The sequence below is a fragment of the Mastigoproctus giganteus genome, chromosome 7, assembly GCF_048544385.1.
Source record: "Mastigoproctus giganteus isolate SK-2022 chromosome 7, ASM4854438v1, whole genome shotgun sequence".
Taxonomy (NCBI): Eukaryota; Metazoa; Arthropoda; class Arachnida; order Uropygi; family Thelyphonidae; genus Mastigoproctus; species Mastigoproctus giganteus.
The window spans coordinates 213,596,602-213,610,168 of record NC_143581.1 but is presented as its reverse complement, the minus strand read 5'-3'; the positions used below and the strand labels follow the sequence as shown (position 1 = coordinate 213,610,168).

The following is a 13,567-nucleotide window of genomic DNA, read 5'->3' as shown; positions in this document are numbered from 1 at the left end:
CAGATTTACCAGAAGGATATAACAAGGGCTGGTCAATGTTTTTCAGTATTGATCGTCTACCTGCTTGGGATTTTATAATATTTATTGAATCAAACTCTATATCTTTGTTAAACTTGCATTTGAATTGTATAATTTGTGGTTTCATCTTCTCTAATTTAATCCATTGCATATTGAGCCAGTTGACTGATAATGCTGTAATTATTTTCTTTCTGTTAGTGGTGGAATTTTATAATGGCTTTGTGGAAAGAAAGTCCTGATGATTTTGTACTAATCAGTGGGAGAAAAAATGTTTTGATTCTTCTTTGCATGTGATTTGATAATGGCAAAATCTGAATCATTAGACAAATAACTGTCCACTTACCAAAAATTTCATTTCAATTGATTTGACTTTTATCTTTGTACTTTGAACCAGTTTTAATATTTCTGTTTTGTCCAGTGCATGAATCTGAGTACATTATTATTTTTTTATGATTTTTCGCATAAGTTTTTATATACTTAATTAAGCATGATGAAATTTCTTGGGAACCACACGACCCTTCAGTTTCTAGCCGAACATACATGCAGCTTACATCTTTGTTGAAATCATGGCGGCCAAAATTGTAGACATAAATTTCGCTTGTAATAAGCCGCTGGCGTAATAAGTTTGGGAAAGGCTAGAGCTTTTTCTAAGTTAAAACTGAATACGTGAATTTCTTCCAATGCTATTCTTCAATCTGCGGCCATGTTACCACAAGCCAGTTCTAGTTCTGCCTTGCTTGGATGTAATTCCTTTTCAATTTCTGCCATCTGGTTTTCATTATCTTTTGCAGATTAGATTTTTATTTACAGGAAATCACGAGTTTGGCCCATATCCTTGAAAGGTTGCTTAAAATGCAAATTGAATTTAGTAGAAAATATGTTCTAATAATATTTTTCTTTCACTGGTGTTATCTCTTCTATTTCACATTGTGCAACATAGAGTTCATACATTTTCTTAATATTAAAGTGTGGATTCAAATATTGTCTCCTAGGATTATGAGCTCTTCTTGTATAGTGACTGGTATAAGTTGGAAACGAATTTATAAGTTTTATGACATGTAAGTCATCAATTTTATTACCTGAAACATGGCGATCTTTCAGAGACGAAGCTTCATCTTTGAAACAACAGTTGTATATTCATCCATCGCTTCATCTTTGAAACAACAGTTGTACATTCATCCATCTGATAGGTGTCCCTAAAATACTTCTTGCAAACACAAACATCTTGCTTGTTTTGTTGAATATAAAATGTGAAAGAATGATACCTTGGCTTCCTGGTGTTAAACTTCTTTGGTTTATTTCTAGGTCTCAAGAAATATACCTCGGTGAATGTTTTTAGAAACAAGCACTGCATTTAACTACAAAATTGAATATTTGTTTTTAGACAACTTTAGTTTTACTTTATACAAATAACAATGCATGTCATAGAACTGTATCTCTCTAAGTACTTTATAAGTTAGCTTGGGCTACAAGCACATTTCTGATAAGCCAAGGAAATGTCAAATGACTTTTTCTTGGTTAATTACAAAAATGTTTACTACAAAATGATTTTGTAGTTAACGTGGTTTGACACAACCCTCGATTACAAACCCTATACAATGTTTTTGATCACATGCACACTGGGTAACAAGAAGATGTACAAAGTTCTTTCTCAAATTGTGCATATGAATGAGAACCTAGTATAGGGTTTGTAACATGATGTTCATTTAATAAAATATTTATCATGGCATATGATATATAAAAGATGTGATAGTTTATTTCACAATGGATATCAACCACAAAGAAAAGGTCTGATTTAAAGACACGATTAAAGATGAATCATTTTGTTATACTGAAATTTCAATTTAATGAATATTGCTGATTCAGAGGGACCTTAACAGTGCTCATATAGTATTTTTTCAGTATTTCTAGTAAAACTTAAATTTTGTAGTCTCCTCACTCATGTTTTTATTAAATTATTTCCATAGATGCCCCTGATAAAAAGGGTGAAGTTGGTGTGGGTGCTGATACAAGGCTAGAATTTGTAAGTTTTTGAGATTTTATTTTCACAAACAAATGAGAATGGAGTTTTATTTAAATTAGTTACCCTGTGTTTACTATTAATGGAATTGTGAAAATTAAATTGACAATTTTCTTAACTTTGCTGTAGTTACGCTCCTTTATAAAAATGTTTGTCATTGCAATATTTTAACAGTTTAAATATTTTTTAAAATAGTAATTTAGTTAAAAATAAATTTAATAAAATTAAATTTAAATAAATAAATATCCATGAATACTTACATTCCTGTAATGCTGTCCTTATAACACCATCAGCCTCACATACCAAGATAGTGGTTTACAATTAATTATATTTATGTTTTGTTGTTTACTGTACTCTAAAACTAAGAATTTTTGAATCAAAACCCTCGTTAAGGTCTCCTAGGTCCAGTGATAGTTTATACCCGAAGGTGAGGGTGTTCAGAGAGCAGGTAGGGATTTGGGTGTTGAGTGGAGTACTTTTTTTTTTTTTTTTTTTTTTAAGCTATAATTATTATGATTCGTTTTTTATGTTTTAATACTCTGCTTTTGAAAATATGCACATGGTTAATGCCTATCTCCATGCTCTTGTTTTGGTTAATATTGTTGGTTATGCCAATAATGAAGGATTCATTGTACAGGCTGTATTTCCTGTGCAATCTTTCTGGTTAAACAGGGGTGTTCTTGAAATCCATTGGTGATCCTTGCACCAGGTGTGGAATGCCAGATCTGATTTTCTTATTAGGCCATGCCATGTTTATGTTTTTTAATTCTTTTGAATAATCTTCCACCAGTTTGCCCAATACAGTAATACCCCGAAGTTACGCGATAGGTGGGTCCGACGAAAATCGCGTAAGTCGGGGTACAACTTTGCATATAAATACATATAAATTTTGCTTAATTGGGACCAAGGACTAACAAAAACACTAGTTTAGAAGAAAAATATTAATAAAATTGCAGTTCTTTATACATATTAATACAAAATATGTATTAAAAAACAAATGACTTACGTTAAAAAGTTATTTCGATGTCGATGGCTTCATAAAATCTAACAAATTCGTCTGACGACACAGCGCGTTCTTTTTTTCACTCAGAATTTCTTCGTAGCGTTTTTTGTATTAAAAAACAAATGACTTACGTTAAAAAGTTATTTCGATGTCGATGGCTTCATAAAATCTAACAAATTCGTCTGACGACACAGCGCGTTCTTTTTTTCACTCAGAATTTCTTCGTAGCAAGCTAATAATTTTTTTATTCCTTGCTTTGTAGCTATAACGCGTTCTTCGTTGGAATCTATGTTTTCTAAAATTTTTAAGCCCTTTACAATTGAGCCCTTTTAAATTTTCAACCTGTCAAGTTTGCAATTGTCATGTGCTTTTCGCCGTTGCTTCGTTTAGGTCTGTAGCACGTGCAATATCACATGGTCTTTCATTTCGCTCAAAGCGTTTCACAATTTTATATTTTTTCTCTATCGACAGAGGCGGACTGGCCATAAGCCTTACCGGGGAAACCCCGGTGGGCCAGTGTGATTTTGGCCATAAACCATAGTATGAGGCCACTATAAATTTTTCCGGGTAAGAATTTTTGATCCAGTCCTCCTCTGTTTATCGATAATTGCTTTTCTTTTTCTCTCTGAATCTGCAGTGTCTTCATCAGGACGCTTCCTTTTCACACCTTTTAAGTATTTTACTCATTTTTAGGGAATAAAGCACAATTACAAAACGAGGAGGCACGCTTGATACGCATAAACAAAGCTGCGCGCATGTAGCAACTGAATAAACAACACCATAAAGGCAGAGATACACTATTAACACCTCACATTTCTAGGGGTTACTACCATAAAACAATAAAAATCCAGTTGCGTTTCTGCTAGTGAAATCTGTTATAAACTGGTAGTAAACTCGATCTAATTGCATTTGCGATTATACCGATAGCTGGAATTGTGTTGGTTTTTACGTTATTATGGTGAAATGTGTTTCCCCTTCACTGATATAAAAAACATAAAAGCAGCAAAGTTGAATTTTGTTCATCTTTCGCTCTCATTCTCCGCCGTCTCACTGTATATCGATAACATACGAAAAACGACCTTGAAGATAGTGGGCGGCAGCGTTGCCAAACGAAAAAATCAAGAACCGCGTAACTCCGAGTTCGCGTAAGTCGGGGTATTACTGTATATCATTTTTGGCAACCTTTGCATTGTAAATTATACACTGGGTGTTTAGTGGAAAGAGTCTTTGTCAAGGATGAAGTGGTGGAAGGATTTTTTATTTTTGACGGTTTTCTTGTAAATCTGGTGTACAGCCCATATTTTTTTGGCCATGTTTTTGATCTGTTCACCAATTTGAGGGACATGGGGGAGATAGTAATGTATTCTTTGTAATTCTTTTCATTATGAGTTTTTGTGGATATCCATTTCTAAATATTTGGGAAATTCTTTTGATTTCTTTTTTTGAGTGCTTGATCTATTTCTACATAGCTAGAAAGCTTTAAGAACGAAACTTCAGGATGCTTGTTTTTGTGTTCATGGGGTGATTGGGATTACACTTTATAGAACCTGTCTGTTGGTTTCTGTTATATTTCTTTAACAAGATATGTAGGAGTGATATTCTGTCATCTTTCTCTATTTTTATTTTATATTTTGTGTGGATGTAAAGTATTTGAATAATTGTGAAAGTTTTAATTTTTCTAATCCATGTGGCCAAATGGTGTTAGAATTTCATTGACACATCTACCCCAGCACATTTGTTTTATCAGGAAATTGTCTAGGGCTATGCCTTCATATGCACTATGAAGATTTATGCAATGGGGGAAGAGAGAAGATTGCCCATACTTAGTTCAACTTTTTGTTTGTATAGGGTGTTGGAAAATCTGAAGTAGCCTTCTCCAACTGAAAGATAAATTAAGTTAAGAATATATTTTGTGTCCAGGAGGTGGGTTGTTTTAATGACTTGGCTGATTTGTTATATTCTGGTTTGTTTCCTTAAGAGGGATATTAATAAACATGTCTAAAATCTAAAAGGAATTTTGAATACAAATTTTGAATAAATAATTAAAGTCAAGTTATGCAAAACTATTGTGTGTTACTAAAGTATTACATACAGAACGTGGATGACCTAACAGAAGTAAGTAGACCGCTATGAAAGTGAAATAGGCGAAGACAAAGGAAAGAAGTGACCGAATGACAAGGATTTACCGCTACTGGTGGTGTTGACAGAAAAGACTGTGCCGGAGGCTAACCCGTGTATATATGCGTAGATACGCTAGCGGCGCCTAGCATTAGACGAATTTTGGTGTCTGTATATTATGTAATGAATTTACAAACAATTCTGATACAGCAGCCCATTTTTTGGATCTAGACATTAAGTTAAAAAATGGTATAACCTCCATCAATTTATACAACAAACATGAAGCATTCAACTTTAGCATAGTAAACTTTACACAATGGAATTCCAATATTTCCAAACAGGTACATGCTAATGTTATCCTAGCACAATGCATCAGAATAGCAACCATATGCAGCGACAAAACAACAGCTATTGATAACATCAGAATATTATACAGTAAACTGACCAAAAATCTTTTTCCTATTGCATATCTGCGCCATCGTATCAATAAAGCCCTTAACATATTAAGGCACAAGAACCTAATAGATATTAATATAAACAGCATTATTGACTTATAATTATTCCCATACGCATCAAGTATGTATATAGTGTAAATACAATACACTAGGCCTCTTTGGTGTCTTACAGTCTGGAAAACTCGTACCCACCGATTGGCCTAACACAGTGTATTTATCTTGTAATTATTTTTAAGTCTATCTTGATTTATTTATTTAATCGTTAATTGTGATTTGATTGTAACTTAAATGTACACAATTACACTTTTAACACAACTGATTTAAATACATGATGCACTAACTCTCGGACATTCATTCAGGGTCCTAACTATAGGAACGGGTTTGCAACCCCGAATTACCCTAGCCCAACTACATATTTCTAATTTAATCATCTTTTTACTTTACTAGATTCTACATTTTATGCTCTGTGCACCATTAGTTTATCGAACGCTATACCAGAGTACTATTTTTCTTACTGTACCCAATTTATTTTTTCGCCTTAACAAAGTTTAGCTTCCTTCTACTGCTACTTTGTCAGCTATTATATTTCTTAGCTATCCTGGGTGTTTGAGCATCATGTACTTAATCTTAGCCTAGTGCAGCTCCACCGCCTACGTAAATTCATTACATAATATACAGACACCAAAATTCGTCTAATGCTAGGCGCCACTAGCGTATCTACGCATATATACACGGGTTAGCCTCCGGCACAGTCTTTTCTGTCAACACCACCAGTAGCGGTAAGTCCTTGTCATTCGGTCACTTCTTTCCTTTGTCTTCGCCTATTTCACTTTCATAGCGGTCTACTTACTTCTGTTAGGTCATCCATGTTCTGTATGGAATACTTTAGTAACACACAATAGTTTTGCATAACTTGACTTTAATTATTTATTCAAAATTTGTATTCAAAATTCCTTTTAGATTTTACCACGTGGTTTCTTACACGTGCTCTTTGACATACAGAACATATCAGAAACAGAAGTAAGAGTATGGCTGTTCTTTTTCATAATTTTGGTGGATGACCTCTGAAGAAGACACAAAAATTATGAAAAGATACTGCAATGCTATTTCTACCTTGGTCGTTGTTTTTTCAAAATTTGCATTTTATTTCGTTACACTTATTTTCTTTTCCTTTCTTCCACCCTTTGTTCAACACATGTATTACTCCCAGGGTACACCGTATTTTCATTAGTATCATTAGTTAAATTCGATACTTATATGTATGCTTACTATATTCTACACAAAAATAATTTTATGTATACATTATGGTTGTAGGGTACCTTTGCGCTTGCAGTGTCCCTGATCCATAATTCATATTATCGCAATTCTAATCCATCTAAATCTTAATTTTCTTCCCCCACACATACCATACAGCTTCTCTATTTATTTTTTATTTTTATTATTCGTAATTATATATATATATATATATATATATACAGGGTGTTTCAGTTAAACGTTTCAAACTTCTAAGAGGGGTAGGGTACATCCTGACAACTCGAAATCATATAGCAATGTGGGGTCGGAAATGCTTTCCTGAAGCGGTGTTGTACACAGAAGCACCATAAAGAAAAGAGACCATAAGTGAGAAATCGTTTTAATAATACATGAAAAGAAGCAAAAGGTACATGGATTAAAGTAAGTGTTCGAAGTTTCTTCCACGGGCTACAATGCACGCCTCACATCTCCGACGCATGGACATTCGAACATTCTGGAATACTCCAGGCGAATTTCGAATTTCTTCGGCAGCTACTGCGATTCCTGCTGAAGTGTTGTTTTCCGATGAGGCATCCTTCACAAGGGAAGGAATTTTCAACACGCATAACGACCATATCTGGGCGGTCGAGAACCCGCATGCAATACGACGTCGTGCAGCACAAATTCGATTTTCGGTCAATGTATGGGCCGGTATTATGGGAGATCACCTCATCGAACCTTACCTGTTACCGTGTCGTCTAACCGGACCTATCTACTTGATCTTTCTGCAGCAAGTATTGCCACAACTTTTGAGAGATGAACAGATTTCTGCATCGACGCAACAGACAATGTGGTTCCAACACGATGGAGCCCCTGCCCATAGCGGAGATGTTCGTAACTACCTGGTGGTGGTCCCGTGCATTGGCCTGCTCGGTCAACCGACCTATCATGTCTTGATTTTTATTTCTGGGGTCATATGAAATCGCTAGTTTATGACACCCCTGTTGACAATGCTGAGGAGCTGGTTGCAAGAATCGCAGTAGCTGCCGAAGAAATTCGAAATTCGCCTGGAGTATTCCAGAATGTTCGGATGTCCATGCGTCGGAGATGTGAGGCGTGCATTGTAGCCCGTGGAAGAAACTTCGAACACTTACTTTAATCCATGTACCTTTTGCTTCTTTTCATGTATTATTAAAACGATTTCTCACTTACGGTATCTTTTCTTTATGGTGTTTCTGTGTACAACACCGCTTCAGGAAAGCATTTCCGACCCCACATTGCTATATGATTTCGAGTTGTCAGGATGTACCCTACCCCTCTTGGAAGTTCTGAAACGTTTAACTGAAACACCCTGTATATATATATATATTATTTTTTTTTTTTTTTTTTCCCCTCTCGTGCAGGTTGTAATGTGAAGGAAAGTTGGTATTTATTTATAGATGATATGAAGAAAATGACTGGCCTGTCTTAATTTCAAAATGATCAAATTGTACGCATTTAGCACTGGCATTGGCAGACTAAATATGCAGGTTTCTTTAATGTATTTAGTACAGCTGTATTGAAAGTGATGTCTGCATTCACCAAGTATGGAAAAACAAAACCCAATAGGTCTGAATTGAGGCAGAGAATCGAAACTGCCGAAAACTGAAAAGGATTGTAGCACAAAAAATTACTGAGACATGAATCTCATAATCCCATTTTTACCAAAATAGTTTATCGAAAACTTCACAAAGCTGAAATTTATTGCAAAGTTCCTATTGTTGAGCCACTCGTTACTGATGGCAATGCTAGAAAGAAGGTGCAAAGGAGGTATTTTGGTTTTTAGGAGCATTAGCAACTAAGGCCATGTTGCTCTGGGTATATGCGGTGGTCCCTGGTCTAATCAAGAAGCATGTGCTACGCACTGCTGCTCCTGCCCACCTGGTTACAGAGGCGCCATGCAAAGGAGTAAGGAGCATAAAACTTGGACACTTGATAATTGAAGATGTCATATTTTAAGACTAATATCGTTCACACCTTTTCAACCATCAGGGAGGGTGTTTACCTTTGGTTAAATGCCAAAGGAAGTTCATTATCCTGATTGTCTTGTGCCAGCTGTCAAACATGGAGGAGGAAAAGGATCAACAATGGTTTGGGCAGCAATATCTTGGTATTCTTTAGGTCCTGTCATCACCTTAAATATGCAGATTACTGCCATTGCTAACTTTATTCTGAGTGACCAGGTTCATTACATGGTGCAAACATTATTTCTCACAAACAATGCCATATTTCAAGATGATAATGCTCCAGTACAAACAGATATGTCCAATTTTGTTTTGAGGACCATGAAATCTCCCATGTCCTGCACAATCACCAGACTTAAATGTTGAGCCACTGTGTGCATACGTGGAGAGGAGAGTAAGAAGCAGATTTCCTCCACCTTCATCATCAAGGAGCTTGAAATCTTACTTTATGAAGAATGGTACAATACCTAAAGAGTTTAAGATTTATTTGACTCTATTCCATGTAGCATACAGGCTATTTTTGAAGCCATCCTTTGTGTTAATCACCTGTGATAAGAGTTACAGAAATGTAACTTATCACGGGTGATTCCATTATTTTGTCCACTCCTTGTACTTAAATCGTAAATTGTGAAAGTGCAGTCGCACATGCATTCAAGTTGACTGTGATTTAAGCTCATGTGATTGGTAATTGTGGGATAATGGTTGTATTCCTTTTAAAATGATTAATTGTAAACTCTGACCTGTGATCTGAGTATTTCGTATGCTGTATTTAATTTGAATTTCGTTTCTTTTCACAAAGACTTTTTTTAACTTAACAAGAATGGATGAAATAGTTTCTATAGGTTTTGGTGTTTTGGCAGTTTCTCATTCATTCCAAAATGTTCCATTACTCAAAAAGCAAAATGCATTGTAGCCGTGGCAGAATGTCTATTCTAGGCCACTCACTCCCTGAATGAGAGTGAGAGGCCAAACCTATTAACATAATGGTTAACTCATGGGTCAACCATTATGTTAGTAGGTTAAGTTGATATATATGAAGATATGGAATGAAGGAAGAACTAAGGAGGGGAAAAAAATTATAAAAACAGTTTCTGTTTAAATAAACAGATTCCTGGCAAGATGGTTCAATCTACAGGCAACCACCATATACACGGCAGTTCTACAACGCGATTGATAAATTGCGGCAATCCTTGCACAACACAGTTTGAGAATTTTGGCAAACCTCGCATAATGCAGTGTTTTTGCGTGGGGAAAACACTGCTATTATGTTGGGTGTAAATTTTCAACATTTCCATTCTTTTTTGTGAATCCCCGCTGTCGACTTGCTAGTCGTTATGCAAAAAAATTACTGGGAAATCCCCATATTAGGTTCTGTGCTGTTTCAGACCATTAAAAAAATGTGACTTCTAAGGTTTTTGTAAGGTTATTTTGGCTTTTATTTGATTGTCTATAAATTTTTTCCAAGTATGTATTACTAAACTTTGTTCTTAAGAACTGTATTGGAATAATTTCTTTGTGAATTAAATTCCAGCTCTAAATTTTGCATAAGGAAAGTAAAAAAGTACCGCTCAAAAGAAACTATTTCTCCAGAATGAGATACAAATTTTAGATTGTCTTAAAAGGGGGGAAAGGTATCATACATTGCAAAAAGTGAGTATTTAAATGAAGTAACAATCCTGACCCTAAAGAAAAATGAGGATCTTGCGGGATCTTTAATTTCTGCAAATATGACAACTCGTCCCTGAGCGCCAATAATTCAGAAAATGGAAAGGCACTCGGTATTTGCCTTGACGATTGCAGTAAAAAACCAATCCCATTACACGGTGATGTAATTAAACAAAAGGCAATAAAAATTTATAACCATTTAAATTTAAAAGAAGGTGGAGAATCTTCTGCTAGTTTGGAGTTTGTTTCCAGTAAAGATTGGTTTAAGAGATTTAAAAACTGCTTCTCATTACATAACATAAGAATTCAAGGGGAAAGTGTAACGGCTGATAAGGAAGCTACCAAAAGTATGCAGAGGAATTTCAAAAAATTATTGAAGGGCATGGATGCACAGCACATCAAGTTTTAAGTGCTGATCAGACAGGTCTTTGGTGGACAAAAATGCCCATCAGAATGTTTATTTCAAAAAAAAGAGAGAAACTGCACAAGTTTTTAAGGCATCAAAAGATCATGTAACATTATTTATGTGCAGCAACCCAAAGGCCACTGGTTCGAATTCCGCCTCAGGCTTGGATCAGAGTAAAAATGCAAAAACTTTGGGAGTTGCATTATGGCCATAGAAGCCGATGCACCAACAACTAACAAAAAAATAATAATAAAAATGCGCAGCAATGCATCAGGAGATTACATAATAAAATCTATGCTAGTTTATAGATCCTCGTGCATTGAAAGGTGTAAATAAATGCGTTACAGGTATATTGGAAAGCAAATAAAAAAGTTTGAACTTAAATTTACGAAGATCTATCAAGCAAAAGCAAACGGACCCAGATTACTAATTTTTTTAAGGAGCAGAAGATACACAAACTAAGCTGCACAAGAAAGTTCAGAAGGTGAAGATATTCTGCAACAGATAAAACATTCTCGTTTGATTGTGCTCAGCAGCGATGAAGAGGAAGAAAATTAAAGGAACAAATTATCTGACGTATGTGTCACAGTTTGTAAGACGTTTTAAGTTATTACTATTTTTTTAATAAAAATTAAGTTTCCGATAGTTATAAAAAATGGTATATTTTTGTTAGCTTTTGGAATGTAATCCACTTTTTGTACTGGTTTTTAGTCCCATATAACACTGTTTTGCACTACACGATTTATAGGAATCTAACTACCATGTTGTACAAGGGTTACCTGTACAAACATATATGCTATTCACAGAAAGGAGATGGTGCATGTAAACAAAACGTGAACAGTCAAAAAATCACAAGTGCTGAAGGTTCAGATTGAGCCTGTCTTCCAGCATAACCACTTGCCACATGCAGTTAGTTATTATCTGTACTTTGGTAAATTTGTTGGTTTGAAATTGCACTTTGTCATATCATAATGAAGTGATTTATTTCTCGCCCAGCCTATTAAAATTGAAGTAATGCAGGGAGGTTATATACGTGAGGGATGCAAAACTGTGCTTTACTTCTGCAGAAATTATGGTGTGCATTAATTACAAAAACAGTCTAATTTATCTTAAGAATTCAATGTAGCATTTGAAGAAATTGATATTGGGGAAATCCATGACAGAATTGAGGAAATTTTGGCATTTCACTGCAGTCTGATTTCATCTGTTTATAATTTTATCTATTTGATCTATCACTATTTACTGATTTTATAGGTAGTTGTAATTTAATTTTATTTGTTTTTCCAAAAAAAAAAATAATAATAATAATGCCACATTGTAATTTTGAGATTTGTACATTTAAAAAATCTATTAGAAACAACAATTGCAGATATGAGTGTGGTTTTTTGGTATTCTGCAAATATATGCTATTCTTTACTAACAATAAATTTCAATGCAAATATTTATTTCTGCATTATTTGCTTCTAAAGTGTAAAAATGGTTGAAATATCCATCTTCTTTATGAATTGTGTTAAAAAAAACAAGCTTGCTAGTAATATAAAAATGATTATTTTATTACTATCAGTATTTTGAGTCCCTCTATAGTTTGATAGTCAGTGAAAAAATAATAAGAATATTTAAAAATGGCTGCTATATAAGAATTTAAATTGAAGATTGGCTTAATTCCCCACGTGATGGCTTTTCAAAAGGTTGCATGCCCTCTAGGAGCGTGAGTTAGCAATTTTTGATAGTGTTTCTCATTCTACCATTAATCTAGATAATGGGATTTTAATCCTTTTTTGAAATTGGGTACCATGAGAATATTTAGGAAATTAAAGATTGTTGGTTTGTGTTGATAATTAGAAACAAATATTTCTTTAATCAAAATCAGAGTATTTTAATTAAATGCTGATTTATTTTTTTATTTTACAGAAAGGAGGATTTGGTCGTGGGAGAACACAGCCGTAGTTGTAATAAATGAAATCTGAAATAAAAGAAAGTTGACTTGAAAATGTGTGGTGTTTTTTTTTTCCCCCTTTTTGTAATATAAATTAAATTCTATTAAAATTTTTAGTTTGCTTTTGTGGAACTCCTGGATTTCCATTAATTTTATTTGGTTACACTCCACTGTTTGTCAAGAGGTTGATCAAACAATACATGTGAGAATTAATAATTTGGTTTCAAATTATTATTTTGAATATTTTAATGTGTGTATGAGAGGGGAAAATATAATTGAATGTTTGTATTCCCTCCACAAATTGAATTTTTGCTATTAATTTTTCTGTGATGGTGAATAATAGTAGTGGAGATATTTTATGCTTGAGAAAGCAAAAGTTATTTTATTATTTAAGTCTTCCATAGTTGCATATTGCCAGGAATTGAAACAAATTTCCTAAATTTGCTGTTTTTATGGTGAAAGATTTTTGAGACCTTAAATGTAGTTTTCAAAATGGCATAAATTTGAAATATATGGTTTTTTTATATCTTATCTTATCTTAGCACTAGAAATGTGTTACTGTTGTTTTTTTTTAAGAACACCAAATTGAAAAACATAAGTTCATTTAACCTTTTATAAGGTACAGTAGGGGGATTGAGCCAAGCCCCAAGGTTTTCAGAACTTTTGAAAACAGATAGTCTTGGCATCATGAGTCGAGCAGCTTCAAGTAA

At 34.2% G+C, this 13,567-nt stretch overlaps 1 protein-coding gene across 1 annotated transcript in view; it reads left to right on the top strand.

The window, feature by feature from the left end:
* The window catches only part of RpS10b (Ribosomal protein S10b), a 41,145-nt gene extending 28,233 nt beyond the window's left edge, over nucleotides 1–12,912 (top strand). Inside the window, exons 4-5 of the mRNA XM_090377427.1 lie at nucleotides 1,986–2,041; nucleotides 12,833–12,912. Of these exons, the coding sequence (XP_090233553.1) occupies nucleotides 1,986–2,041; nucleotides 12,833–12,868 (92 nt within the window). The 3' untranslated portion in view covers nucleotides 12,869–12,912. The remainder of the gene's footprint in view (nucleotides 1–1,985; nucleotides 2,042–12,832) is intronic.
* Nucleotides 12,913–13,567: the final 655 nt, after the last annotated feature.